The sequence below is a fragment of the Alosa pseudoharengus genome, unplaced genomic scaffold (genome assembly GCF_046254945.1).
Source record: "Alosa pseudoharengus isolate Yale_2024_CS ecotype anadromous, Long Island Sound unplaced genomic scaffold, YU_APseudo_1.1 YU_APseudo_1.1_scf_3, whole genome shotgun sequence".
In the NCBI taxonomy this organism is placed as follows: Eukaryota; Metazoa; Chordata; class Actinopteri; order Clupeiformes; family Clupeidae; genus Alosa; species Alosa pseudoharengus.
The window spans coordinates 13,354,302-13,367,717 of NW_027468718.1; the positions used below are offsets into that span (position 1 = coordinate 13,354,302).

Here is a 13,416-nt window from a genome sequence, read left to right on the forward strand (position 1 = left end):
CCAGAATGGCACAGTGAACAAACACACAAACTACACCGAAACACAATGTACCAAACCAAAAGAAGCAAGGCAGAACAAACAAACAAGGCAAATAACACAAAACAAATCTATTGATTTGTTGATCAGTTGTCATAGTGAAGGTTCTGCTGGTGCTGACAAAAGACTCTAGAGCGTTCCACTATTTGCTGTTGTGTTCACAGAGCTGAGGTGACATCACTAGCGGACGTATGTGGGCAGAGAAAGCGGCTGACACCCTCTCCTCTGTGTGTGTGTGTGTGTGTGTGTGTGTGTGCCTGGTAACCTGTATGAGTATTGCTCTCTGAGCCTCTTAGGGACAGCACCCACGTGCCACTTACGGCTTACGACTTTTTAGATTTCATCTGCAATATGGAAAAATTCTTATGCCTTTGAAAAGCACTGAACTCAGAACATCAATTGAAAATGAGCTACTCTTTTGCTCTTGGATCTGTCATGAAAGCATCTAATGAAATAAAACATGTTTTTCCTTGAATAGATCACTCAAAAGAAGTACATGACAAAATACAATCATGACATCTATGTTTATTTAATTCTAAGTTAATTAATGATATTAGTTACTCTAATAAAGTGCACAATTAATCAATACAGGGAATCAATCAACCAATCAATGCGATCAAACACAGACTAAAAGAGGGTCACCTGGGCCGTAGGCCAGGGTGCCATTGCCGAACTTCTCCAGGTAGGGCGGGGGGGGTAGTTCACCTCCACCATGCAGCGGTACATGTCAGTGTCGTCTCCCTTCAGGCCGGCAACGCTCACTCTGACGCCGCTGTCGCTCAGCGTGATTTCGCAAACGTTGGGCTCTTGCGTCTGCATGCTGCCGATAGTGGAGTTTACGTAGCCGCCGCAGACAGGTGGCGCCATGGGGACCCTTGAGCAGCGTCACTTGTAGCTCCAGGGGCTGGTGGCGGGGAGGGGAGGAATAGCGGCACCCGCCACCACGCCATGCGCAGTGCCTACAGAGGGGGAGACAGGGCCACCAATCAATCAATCAATCAATCAAACAACCATCCAATCAATCTACCAATCAAATAATCAATCATCACAATCAATCAATCCATACATTAATCAATCAATACATGCATAGATCAATCAAACAATCAGCCAGCCCGTCAGTCAATGGATCAATGAATCAATCAATACATCACAGCAATCAATTCATTGATCAATCAATCAATTAATCAATCAATCAATCGATCAGTCAATCCCTATGGAGATGTGTAAGTCAGCCATTTTTAGCCTAAGCTGCATCAGTCTTTGACCAATCAAAAGCTACGGAAGAGGGACAGGATTCAGGACCTACAGCATCTCACAAAAGTGAGTACACTCCTCACATATCTGTAAATATTTGAATATATCTTCTCATGGGACAACACTGAAGAAAGACACTGTGCTACAATGTAAAGTAGTCAGTGTACAGCTTGTATAACAGTGTATTTATTGTCCCCTCAAAAGAAATAGGGGCAGCCGTGGCCCACTGGTTAGCACTCTGGACTTGTAACCGGAGGGTTGCCGGTTCGAGCCCCGACCAGTGGGCCGCAGCCGAAGTGCCCTTGAGCAAGGCACCTAACCCCTCACTGCTCCCCGAGCGCCGCCGTTGAAGCAGGCAGCTCACTGCGCCGGGATTAGTGTGTGCTTCACCTCACTGTGTGTTCACTGTGCTGTTTGTGTTTCACTAATTCACCAATTGGGTTAAATGCAGAGACCAAATTTCCCTCACGGGATCAAAAAAGTATATATACTTTTATATATATATATATAAATAAAAATCTCCAAATTGGGCCCAATTAGCCATTTTCCCTCCCTGGTGTCATGTAACTCGTTAGTGTTCCACTATGTGAATTGGGAGCAGGTGTGTTAAATTTGATGCTATTGCTCTCACACACTCTCATACTGGTCACTGGAAGTGGCACCTCATGGCAAAGAATTCTCTGAGGATCTGAAAAAAAGAATTGTTGCTCTACATAAAGATGGCCTAGGCTATAGGAAGACTGGAAACACCCTGAAGCTGAGCTGCAGCACGGTGGCCAAGACCATACAGCGGTTTAACAGGACAGGTTCCACTCAGAACAGGCTTCGCCATGGTCGACCAAAAAAGCTGAGTGCTCATGCTCTCAATGTTCTCTTTGGAAAATAGACTTATGAGTGCTGCCAAGATTACTGCAGAGGTTGAAGGGGTGGGGGGTCAGCCTGTCAGTGCTCAGACCATACACCACACACTGCATCAAATTGGTCTGCATGGCTGTCGTCCCAGAAAGAAAGCCTCTTTTAAAGTAGATGCACAAGAAAGCCTGCAAACAGTTTGCTGAAGACAAGTGGACTAAGGACATGGATTACTGGAACCATGTCTAATGAGACCAAGATAAACTTATTTTGTTCAGATGGTCTCAAACGTGTGTGGTGGCAACCAGGTGAGGAGTACAAAGATAAGTGTGTCTTGCCTACAGTCAAGCATGGTGGTGGGAGTATCATGGTCTGGGGCTGCATGAGTGCTGCCGGCACTGAGGAGCTACAGTTAATTGAGGGAACCATGAATGCTAACACGTTCTGTGACATACTGAAGCAGAGCATGATCCCTTCCCTCCAGAAACTGGGCCGCAGGGCAGTATACCAACATGATAACGACCCCAAACACACCTCCAAGACGACCACTGTCTTGCTAAAGAAGCTATAAGGATAAAGGTGATGGACTGGCCAAGCATGTCTCCAGACCTAAACCCTATTGTGCATCTGTGGCGCATCCTCAAACAGAGTCAATCAGAGACAGACATTAAAGTGTCATTTCTTCAGTGTTGTCCCATGAAAAGATATAATTGATAAATATTTGCAGAAATAATTGCTGTTGTTCTCTCTCTCTCACCCCTTTATTCATTCTGTACAGCATTATGGCAGGGCCAAAATACATTATTATTTTTTATCATAAGAACGACTCATTGTGCTCTAAGTGAGAAAGGGGAGAAACAGACAGAAACAAACAGCAACGCAGAGAGAGATGAACTGCTCACCATTCACCGCAGGTGTGGCTAGGTAGACGAGGCTCGCAATGACTAAAGAGTTATACATGGTGGCATAGCGGTGTTTGCAAAGTCATTGTTCATCTGTGGGGAAAATAGCAGATAAAGGGTTTTTCTGCACATTTTCTGCCATCAAGGTTCCATCTCGCAACTCTGAAAAAACATGCAGCCCTTATTTGTGACGTAGGCTTGGTGATGTTTTTCAGAGTTTCAGGGTGGAGAATTGGAACGCTGACTCAGAAGTACAGTAGCAATCATTCTGCAGTCTGCAGGCTACTTCACAATGCTAAATAATCAATAACACAATCAATACATGAAACCTATGAAGTACTTTGCAACCATTAGATTCTTAGGCCACCATTAGATTTTTTTTTTTTTTTTCATTTTAGCAATACTATAAAGACCATATATATTTTTCATTCTCTTTCATTCTCATTCTTTTATTTAACATCATGCCCCCAGAGTGTAGCACTGTAGCTGCCCCATGTTCATGCCCCCAGAGTGTAGCACTCAGTGATGCCAGTAACGCGTTACTTTTCAGTAACGAGTAATCTAACGCGCTACTATTTACAAACCAGTAATCAGATTAAAGTTACTTATCTAAGTTACTGTGCGTTACTATTTTTGTCATTTTCCTTAATAAAAAGATATATTCTTTGCTTTCTTCTTGTCTTGGGGATTAATGTCATGTAGGCTATGCTCACGTTTTCAGCATGAGGACAATTCACGTGCAGCGACACAAACGAAAACAACAATGGAGGGAGAGAGAGAGATGCACATTTCATTACTTTGAGTTTGTGTCAGCTAAACATGACAACATTAAGGTACATTGGACATTCTGTGCTGGCGACAAAGTGCTGTCTAGCTAGACATCCCAAGTCTCCCAAAGTTTTGGGAGTCTCCCACATATTGATAGCGGCTTCCTGACGCCCGCAAATTACATAAAATCTCCCGGAACCTAGAGCGAACAAGAGCACGCAAGCCAGACCGGACTTCAAATCAAAGATTCTAGAATCTTTGCTTCAAATCGCGTGTGCATAGCTTAATGCGCACACAACGGAGAGGGAGAGAGAGAGGAGTTGTGCGTTTGTGCCTGAAGCGCATCCAAGACAGAGAGCATCCTGGTCTGTTTTGCTAAATCAACCAATCCGTTTTCAGTGTAAGTGCTTATATCTCTTTTCTCCCAAACATAATTAATCAGTTCAGTCAGTGTATCTAGGAACAGAAGCGTCATGGCAGCGTCAGTGCCCCTCAAAAAGGAAGATTTAAGACCCATTTCACATCAGACTACACAAAAGTGTACCCAATTGTCTCAAAAGATTAAAACATAATGATAATCTTGCACACTGCACTGTTTGTAACAGCAACTTTAGCATTGCTCACGGCGGGTTAAATTATTGCAAAAGACTTGTTGAGGTGAGTTTAACAAGTGTAATTTCATTTGCATATTACTCAGGCCTATAGGCTACAAGATGGCTAGTTGCCAAGGCTACATGAAAAAAAAAATCTACATATTTTACTATAACAATTTCTATCAATAGGCCTTCCTTATTTGGTGTACTTAGACATTATTGAACAAACATCTGAATTTCAGTATCTAAGTAGGTTAGGTTGGGATGTCTGCTATACATTGCTGTTAAAATGCACTTCCAATATAGTGAGTATTGGCAAAACCGGTTATCATTTTTATGTTGAGGTGTTGGGGGTGTTGTTGGCAGCTGCTGAAAGTAACTAATAAAGTAACTTGTAATCTAACATAGTTACTTTTAAAATCAAGTAATCAGTAAAGTAACTAAGTTACTTTTTAAAGGAGTAATCAGTAATCAGTAATCAGATTACTTTTTCAAGGTAACTGTGGCAACACTGGTAGCACTGTAGCTGCCTGGCTGCAACAACTCCACCTAGGTAGCAACAATTTTTTTTTTTTTTTCAATTTTATTTCATACAATATTCGGTGACCTTGAGAAACAGAGATCTATGTGAAATTCTATTTAGAATTCTTGTAGTGCCTTGCTCAAGGGCACAACGGTGGAAGCCCTGAATTGAATTCACAACTTTTCAAGCTACTGCATGCTAGCCCAGCTCCTTAGCCACTACACTATGCAACACGGAAAGTTGGATTCAGCAAAGTACCATGTCTTGTTAATGGTGCTATAGTCATCATGAACTCAGTAGAAGGTTTTTCTTCAGTGTTAATGTCTGACATTTGATAACAGAATGATGGTGATGATGACTTCCTCAGTTCCTAAGAGTTTCTCATTCTTATCTTGTTCCAGTTATAGGGGACGACCAGCACTGTAATTACCAATACTGTGATACCAAAGATTACTTTGTGGTTTTCCCCCATACCACAGGGCAATCCCTTTGATAATGAGATAAAGAATAGAGTGAACACAAGAGTGTTAGAGAGAGAGAGAGAGAGAGAGAGAGAGGAAGAGGGAGTGATTGTGCATTTTAAAAAGAGGTTTTGTACAGGAGCTGCTCATCGACCACAACCGTATGATAACCGCTCTCACGTCAAAGAGAGAGGAAACTCGGTAAGATCATCGCCTTGGCGCTTATGCTTACAGTAAGCCTGCACCTAACTGAGCATTCGTAGAATTTGGTTGGTATCAAAAGAGCTGCACAAGATCCTGTCAGTGTGTTTGCAGATTGATAACTTTCTGCATGAGCCCACAAAGAGAGCAAATATTGTGTGTGTGTGTGTGTGTGTGTGTGTGTGTGTGTGTGTGTCTGCCAACCCCTTTTCCAGTGAATCTTCTGCAATTATCATTGTCCTTATTGTGCTATGCTGTGTGAAATTAAATATAGCAGTACTAGAGGTGACCTCAAATTAGATCTATTTAGATCCCCTGACCTGCAAACCACTGTGAACTGAAGTCACTCCTTATCAATTCCTCTTAGTCTAGGGGTACCAGTTAAAAAAAAACAACAAACATTTGTTCAAACAATAAGAGACAAGGAACGTTTTGGTGATGAGAGACCATAGAATGTTGATGAAATGCAGCGACTTGTGGCAATCACAGGCAAAGTAAGTTTTTGTATGATGCAAAAGCTTAGTATAAGTATATAAGTATATATATGATCCTGTGAGGGAAATTTGGTCTCTGCATTTATCCCAATCCATGAATTAGTGAAACACACTCAACAAACAGTGAACACACAGTGAGGTGAAGCACACACTAATCCCGGCGCAGTGAGCTGCCTGCAACAACAGCGGCGCTTGGGGAAGCGAAATTAGGGGAGCAAAGAGACTAATTCGGGGTTATTTTGTTTCAAACGTCGGCTGCATTGTTCAAAAGGGTTGTTCTTAATCAGTCATGGGTGTGTTTTAGGCGTAACATTCTTTAAACCAATAAGAGTGACATCTGTCATTCCCTTTAACAACAAGCAGTGCAACTTCAAAAAGCGCATCATATTTTGCCAGTCAGCGGTGCATTTGAAGGAATCTGCTTGCATGCGAGACTGTATGGAACACAGGGATTCCACTAAACCTTGCTTTACTGAAACTTGTTTGTGCCTACATGCATTCTGCACTCGCCTATTATTTGAATTCAAAGGTAAAGTGAAATGAACTTCACTGTGGACTCAATTGCAAAACAGTTCTACACAGCTATTTACTTTCACTATTGACTGATTTGCTATAGACCTGTTTTTTCTTGGTCAGGGTGTAAGATAGCGATTTTTGGATCATGCGCCAGACCACACCTTATATCGTTAATTGTCACACCCCTGGGCACAAGGTTTTATAAAAGTGGAGCACTTGGCGAAATATTTCACCTCTGACTCGGTGTACGATATGAATAAGACTTGTGTCGGACTTTGTGCCACTTTGCCCCGGGTGCACGATAGCGCCCTAATTAATGATATTAATACTATCTACACTATCATTGTGTAATTGGTATATTGTGTGCTTATTCACATGATGGTTGTGTTTTGCCTCCTCTCTATCTTTTGTGTTTTGACAGGAAACATCATTTCTTAAAAGGGTATCAGGACTTGTGTGCTTTTGCAAGACATTTATTTTGCAAAACTAGACTAGTAAAAATAGCACCTACGCAATCAGAAACAAACGGTAAAAGTTCAGTTCCATCTTTATTGTCACAATCACAGCATGACACAGCATACCACCATGGTTATGCTCAAAATAAAAATATAATTTTAAATAATAAAAATCCACAGAAAAAGTAGAACAGTAAAACCAGAGAAAAAAACTGAAGAGAAAACACCCAAAGTTACAGCATCCAACATTCCAGAACATGCTAATCAGTCTAAACAGTTTTTGATTGGCTATTCCATCCTACAACAGATCTGATTCAATGCAAACTGATATATAATATCTGACATTAAAACACAGTAATATCATTTGACATGAAATGAACATTGTTGATTTGCATGACACATCTCAAACTCATACCATTTTATATTTTCATTTTATATTCATTTAGTAGACGCTTTTATCCAAAGCAACTTACATGGCAATTATATTACAAGGGCCATTTATGGCTACTGCATGCAAGCCCAGCTCCTTCACCACTACGCTACCACCACCCTAACGCCCACAACGCAAATTAAGTTTTGGACTGCAAATGTGAATTAGCCCCAGGCTAACTCTGGTACAATGCATCAAATGGCAACATGTATGATAAAAACTGTACATGGCCCCTAACAAATACAATGAATAAATAAAAAAATAAATGTTCAGGTCAGATGATCTTTGGTATTACTCTGGGTGTCAGTGGCTGGGTGCTTCTACCGTGTCTCCTGGCGTGCCTAATCCCGTTGACCTGAGGGAAATGTGAAATACAGTACAGCTTAGAAAACACCACAGCACAAAATAATTCAAACTAATTCAAACATAACTCAAACATCACATTGAGATGTTGACGTGGCTCTCTTTCCTGAGACGTGTAAGTGGGTGACTAATCTGGCTTCAGTCACAGTTAATTGTTGAAAAAGTTTGTGGCAGACCAAATAGATGTACTGTAAGACCTCAACAGCGAGGAGGTGCAGACTCTAGTCCAACCTGTCTTCTGGGGACCAATGTTTGAACTATTCCCCTTCATGTCTAAACTGGCAAATTAGCTTTAAATCACAGATTAAGGGCCCTAAATAAATGCATGGGCAAAGTGCAAAGTCAACTTAATAGCTTGCTTAATAACTATGCAAACTCTATTTGCAAATGTAATACCATGAGAAAGATCCTAAGCATAAACAGCAGCAGGGCAGCTAAAAGCTGTCTCACGCCACATGATGGCTTTAGTTTATGCACAAGAACTTTGCTCATAGAACGACTTTGCACTTTGCCCAGCCTTTTGGAGGCCCTAAGTCTTTTGAACAAGACTACTGTAGCAGTATGAGTCTTGTGAGCAAGGGGTAATGTACCTGGCAAATCATGGCGCAGACTATCAGAATCCCAATCGCCACCACCAGAGGCAGTGGGAGCTCCACCCATGTCACCCCCAGGCCCTGCATCTCTTTCTGGGTGCCTTTCTGCCTCTCTTGCTGGGTCGGCATTAGTTCCATCATCCCCTGATTGAGATCCACTTCTGGTGTTTGGTACTTGTTTGGTTCTGTCACTGAGTAGTCTGTGAACAGGACCAGTCAGAATGGCACAGTGAACAAACACACAAACTACACCAAGACACAATGAACCAAACAAGACGAAGCAAGGCAGAACCGACATAATAAAGCAAGGCAAAGAACACATAATGTTGATCTGTTGTCATAGCGAAGGTTCTGCAGGGGCTGACAAAAGACTCTAGAGTGTTCCACGTTTTTGCAGATTTTGCAGAGAGCTGAGGTGACATCACTAGCGGACTCATGTGGGCAGAGAAAACGGCTGACACCCTCTTTATCTCTATCTCTCCCTCTACGTGTGTGTGTGTGTGTGTGTATGTGTGTGTACGTTAACTTGTATGAGAATTGTTCTCTGAGGGACAGCACCCAACAGCCACTTACTTCCTGAGTGAGACGCTAGTTTGACTTTTTGGAAAAATTCTCAAGCGTTTGAAAAGCATTGAACTCATAACATCAACTGAAAATGAACAACTTTTTTGTTCTTAGGTCTGTCATAAAACATTAAATTAAATACATTTGTTTTTCCTTGAATAGATCACTCAAAATAAGTACATGGCAAAATAGGGTTATGACATCTATGTTTAAAAGTAGAATAGGTTAAATAATTTAAAAGGAAAGTGAAGGATCACCGCACACTGGTGGGATTTCTTTGCTGGTTAAACCAGGTGGTGATCCTTCACTTTCCTTTTAATCTATTGACGACTGCACCTCACCAGCACCTGGAAGGCTGTGCACAGGAACTTTATCCTTTTTAGGTTAAATAATTATATTAGTTAATGTAATAAAGTGAGAAATTAATCAATACAGGGAATTAATTAACCAGTCAATTGATCAAGGCAATCAATCAAGGCCATTGATCAATCCATCAGTCAATCCATCAATCAATGCAATCAAACACAGACTAAAAGAGGAGGCTCACCTCTCACCTGGGACATACACCAGGGTGCCATTGCCGAACTTCTCCAGGTAGGGCGGGGGGTAGAGGACCTTCACCACACAGCGGTACATGTCAGTGTCATCTTCCTTCATGCCGGCGACGCTCACGTTGACGCCCCTCTCGCTCAGCGTGACTTTGCAAGCGTTGGTCCCCTGTGTCTGCATGCTGCCGATGGTGGAGTTTACGTAGCCGCGGCAGATACTGACGGTGCCATAGAGACCCTTGAGCAGCGTCACGTGAAGCTCCAGGGGCTGGTAGCCGGGAGGGGAGGCGTAGCGACACTCTACCGTCGCCTGGCCGTCAGTCGCCACCACGCGATACGGCTGCACGATGCGCAGGGCTACAGAGGGGGAGACAGGGCAGCCAATCAATAAATCAATCAAACAGCCAATCAATCAACCAACTAGGTAATCAATCACAATCAATCAAGTCAGTCAGTGTCAATCCATACATTAATCAATCAATACATACATAGATCAATCAAACAATCAGTCAGCCTGTCAATCAATGAATCAAAATATTACAGCAATCAATCATTCAGTAAATCAGAATTTGTCATTGATTAAGTCCAATAAAAGAAAGCTCTGCAATTTGAAGTGCATATGCAACATACAAAGGACATACATACTGTACAACATACAATTACATACAAGGCTCGAAGCCGACATATCACATACACCTGTAACCTGAATGGGAGCTAAAGTGCATTAGTGCATTAAATTATTGCACTGCAGCTGTATGTAAAAAGAGAACACATAAGGGTCTGAATATCAAACTGCAATCTAGTAGAAACTGAATTTAATTTAATTTAATGAAAGTCCCTTTTGCACTTTTGCAGAAACTGAGCATTGATATTCATTTGGCCCACATTCAGTAATTGGTCCACATTGAATTGAGTGCACCACTAAACATTGCACAACAAAACATTGAAGGTATAACCTGTAGATGCCTCTAAACTTCCCTGTATGAGAACATCCCTGAGAATAGCTGTTGCTCTCTCTCCCATACCCCTTTATTCATTCTGTACATTATGGCAGGGCCAAAATACATTATTATTTTTTTACCATAAGAACAACTCATTGTGCTCTAAGTGAGAAAGAGACAGGTAGAAACAGACAGCAATGTAGAGAGAGATGAACTGAGAGAGAGATGCTTACCATTCACCGCAGGTGTGGCTAGGTAGAAAAGGCTTGCAATGATCAGAGAGTTATACATGGTTGCATGGCTGTGTTTGCAAAGTCTTGGGCTTTTATACACTATCTGCAGAAAAAAAAGCAGAAAAAATGGGTTTTTCAGCACATTGATCTATCAAGGTTCCATCCTCAAAATGGAAACATTGACATAAGTGTTTCTCGTGCAAGACCCGCAAAAAAAAAAAAACCTCTGAGACAGAGTGAAAAAAGCTGATGAAACATGTTGAATGCAGCACTCTGTGACGTAGTTATGTTTTCACATGAGTTTCAGGATGGTGCAATGGAAAGCTGATTCTGCAGAAGTACAATAGCACTCATTCTGCAATCTTGGCACAAGGGATTTTAACATCTAATCCTGTGTATTAATGTAATGCTGAAGCTAGCGTAGGCTAGTGACTGCTGTAAATAGGGCAGCTGGCAACTAGGGAAAGACCTTGTGACAGCACGGAAAGACGGCTGACAGGAGGAAATAGACCCCGCCGGGGCTACAATGGGTTAGCAGCTCATTGTGGCATTAGCCCAGGCTTCACTAAGCTATGGGCTGCACCCTACTAAGCTACAGAATGAAAAAATACCCCTACAGCAGCGTTTCTCAAACTGTGGGTCGCGACCCACTACTGGGTCGCGGAGACATGCCAGGTGGGGCGCGAACTGACGTGAAAAACAGGAGTTTTTTTTATTTTTTTTTTATCTGGGCCCTGGTAGCACCCGATGCGCAATGGACGCACTGTGTTATTCACAGGGAAGCGCTCGTGTCAAGGCAGCTTAGTTAGTCCCGACCTACATGAGATTTTGAACGTTGTTGTGAGAGTGGTGAATTTCATCAAAACCCGGCCCTTAAAAGCGCGTCTATTCTCCGCACTTTGCGAAGAGATGGTAGCTGAACAAAAGGCTGTACTGTTTCACAGAAAGGCAAGGTGGCTTTCCCGAGGTACAGTAAAGTGCTGTTGCGCGTGTTTGAGCTCCGAGTCGCCTCTTCTTGGAAGAAGGGCGCATGTTTGAATCTGCAAGCACGTTCACTAATGAACATTTCTTGACGAAGCTGGCCTATCTTAGCGATATATTTGATATAGGCCTATCTTAGCGATACATTTGAGTTAAATGTCCAGTTACAAGGCAAAGACAAACACCTACCTCACCTAGCAAATAAGATTACTGCATTCACCAAAAAAACTTGAGTATGGGACAGGCGCCTCGATCGCGACAGTAGCCTATTATGCCTTTGAGATTTCTGAGCGAAATCGCTGAAACGTCTGATTGGGAGGCACTCTTGTGATCCAATGTATTAAACAGTAGGCCTACATCACATCCCTGCAAAGTTTATTTCAAAAATATTTCCCAACCAGCAGTGCTCAGTATGACTGGATTATAGATCCATTTAATGCAGCATGTTGGTATTTCATTGAATATATTGTACAATGCTGTAAAATGGCCTATGCTTCCTAATATGTTGCTGGAAAACAGAAATATGTGTGTTATGTATTTATTTATTATTATATCTGCAGCACCAGCTGATTTTAACTCTGTTGAAGAGGATATATTTAGAACTTGTCATTATTTCAATAAATTTGACAATTTTAAGCTTGACCTACCACTTTCTTAGAGCGATGAGGGACAGGTGGGGCTCGAGAATGCCCCCTTGATCAAAGTGGGGAATGAAAAAAAAAGTTTGAGAACCACTGATCTAGTTTGTTAACTACCACAGTCACGAGTTGGGTCGCGATAGTCTATCATTTTTAAAAATTGGGTCCCCAGAAAAAAAGTTTGAGAAACACTGCCCTAGAGTCAGCGAGAGCAGGGGCGGAAGATGACTCACTTGTGATAGACATGGTTACTGACCCTGGAACGAATTTGATTACGAGTAAGGAAAACATGTTTGTGGAAGCCTGGGGACAAGTGGGGGTTCTGGGGACATTATTTATAGCTATGGTAAGGAAAGATTTGGGACTATTGAGATAAGGACAAAACGGCAACATGAGGTAGTTAAATCTAGGCGCCAGCAGGAGATAGATAAACTTATCAAGGAGAGGAGGCAGCTTAAGAAGCAGTGGAGAAAAGCTACAGATGATGAGAAGGAAGGTATTGACTGTCTACAGGCAGACGTGAGGGAGCGGTTGGCAGTGCTAAGAAGAGCTGAAAATATTAGGAAAAATAGGAAGAAGAAATCACGAGCTCGACTAGCATTCTATTAAGACCCATTTAAGTTTGTTAAGTCTTTATTCGTAATGCAGAAGAGTGGTAGTCTTTTGGAACCTAAGCAGAAGCTTGAGGAGTATTTAGAGGGAGTGCACAAAGATAGGGAGAGGTTCAGAGAGATGGTACTTCCTGCTGATATCCCACCTATTGGTGAATTAAGTAGCCAATGCGACGATAGTCCACCAAGGTGGAAAGAGGTGCAAGAAGTAATAAAACGTGCAAGGGCCTCTTCAGCCCCGGGACCTAATGGAGTGCCCTACCGGTTGTATAAGAGTGCACCAGATGTTTTAAGATTTTTATGGCAATTAATGAAGATAGTTTGGAAAAAGCAGAGTATTCCCAAGGCTTGGCGGAGGGCTGGGGGAATATTTATTTCCAAAGAAAAGGACGCAGTGGAGATTAATCAATTTAGGCCAATTAGTCTACTGAATGTTGAAGGGAAGGTTTTCTTCAGTGT

The 13,416-nt window shown here is 42.1% G+C and overlaps 1 protein-coding gene across 2 annotated transcripts; it reads right to left on the reverse strand.

Moving 5' to 3' along the window:
• Positions 1-7,129: 7,129 nt before the first annotated feature.
• On the reverse strand, positions 7,130-10,898 carry LOC143100234 (cytotoxic T-lymphocyte protein 4-like). 2 transcript variants are annotated; one of them, XM_076263212.1, is made up of 4 exons: positions 10,728-10,898; positions 9,560-9,910; positions 8,439-8,641; positions 7,130-7,840 (listed from the first exon to the last, which is right to left on the reverse strand). In XM_076263212.1, exons 1-4 carry the CDS (start codon positions 10,783-10,785, stop codon positions 7,760-7,762), a joined length of 693 nt encoding a protein of 230 aa, XP_076119327.1. In that variant the 5' UTR covers positions 10,786-10,898; the 3' UTR covers positions 7,130-7,759. The 2 variants fall into 2 exon arrangements, with proteins under 2 accessions (XP_076119327.1, XP_076119328.1); XM_076263213.1 differs by having other exon boundaries at positions 9,553-9,910; positions 10,728-10,893.
• Positions 10,899-13,416: the final 2,518 nt, after the last annotated feature.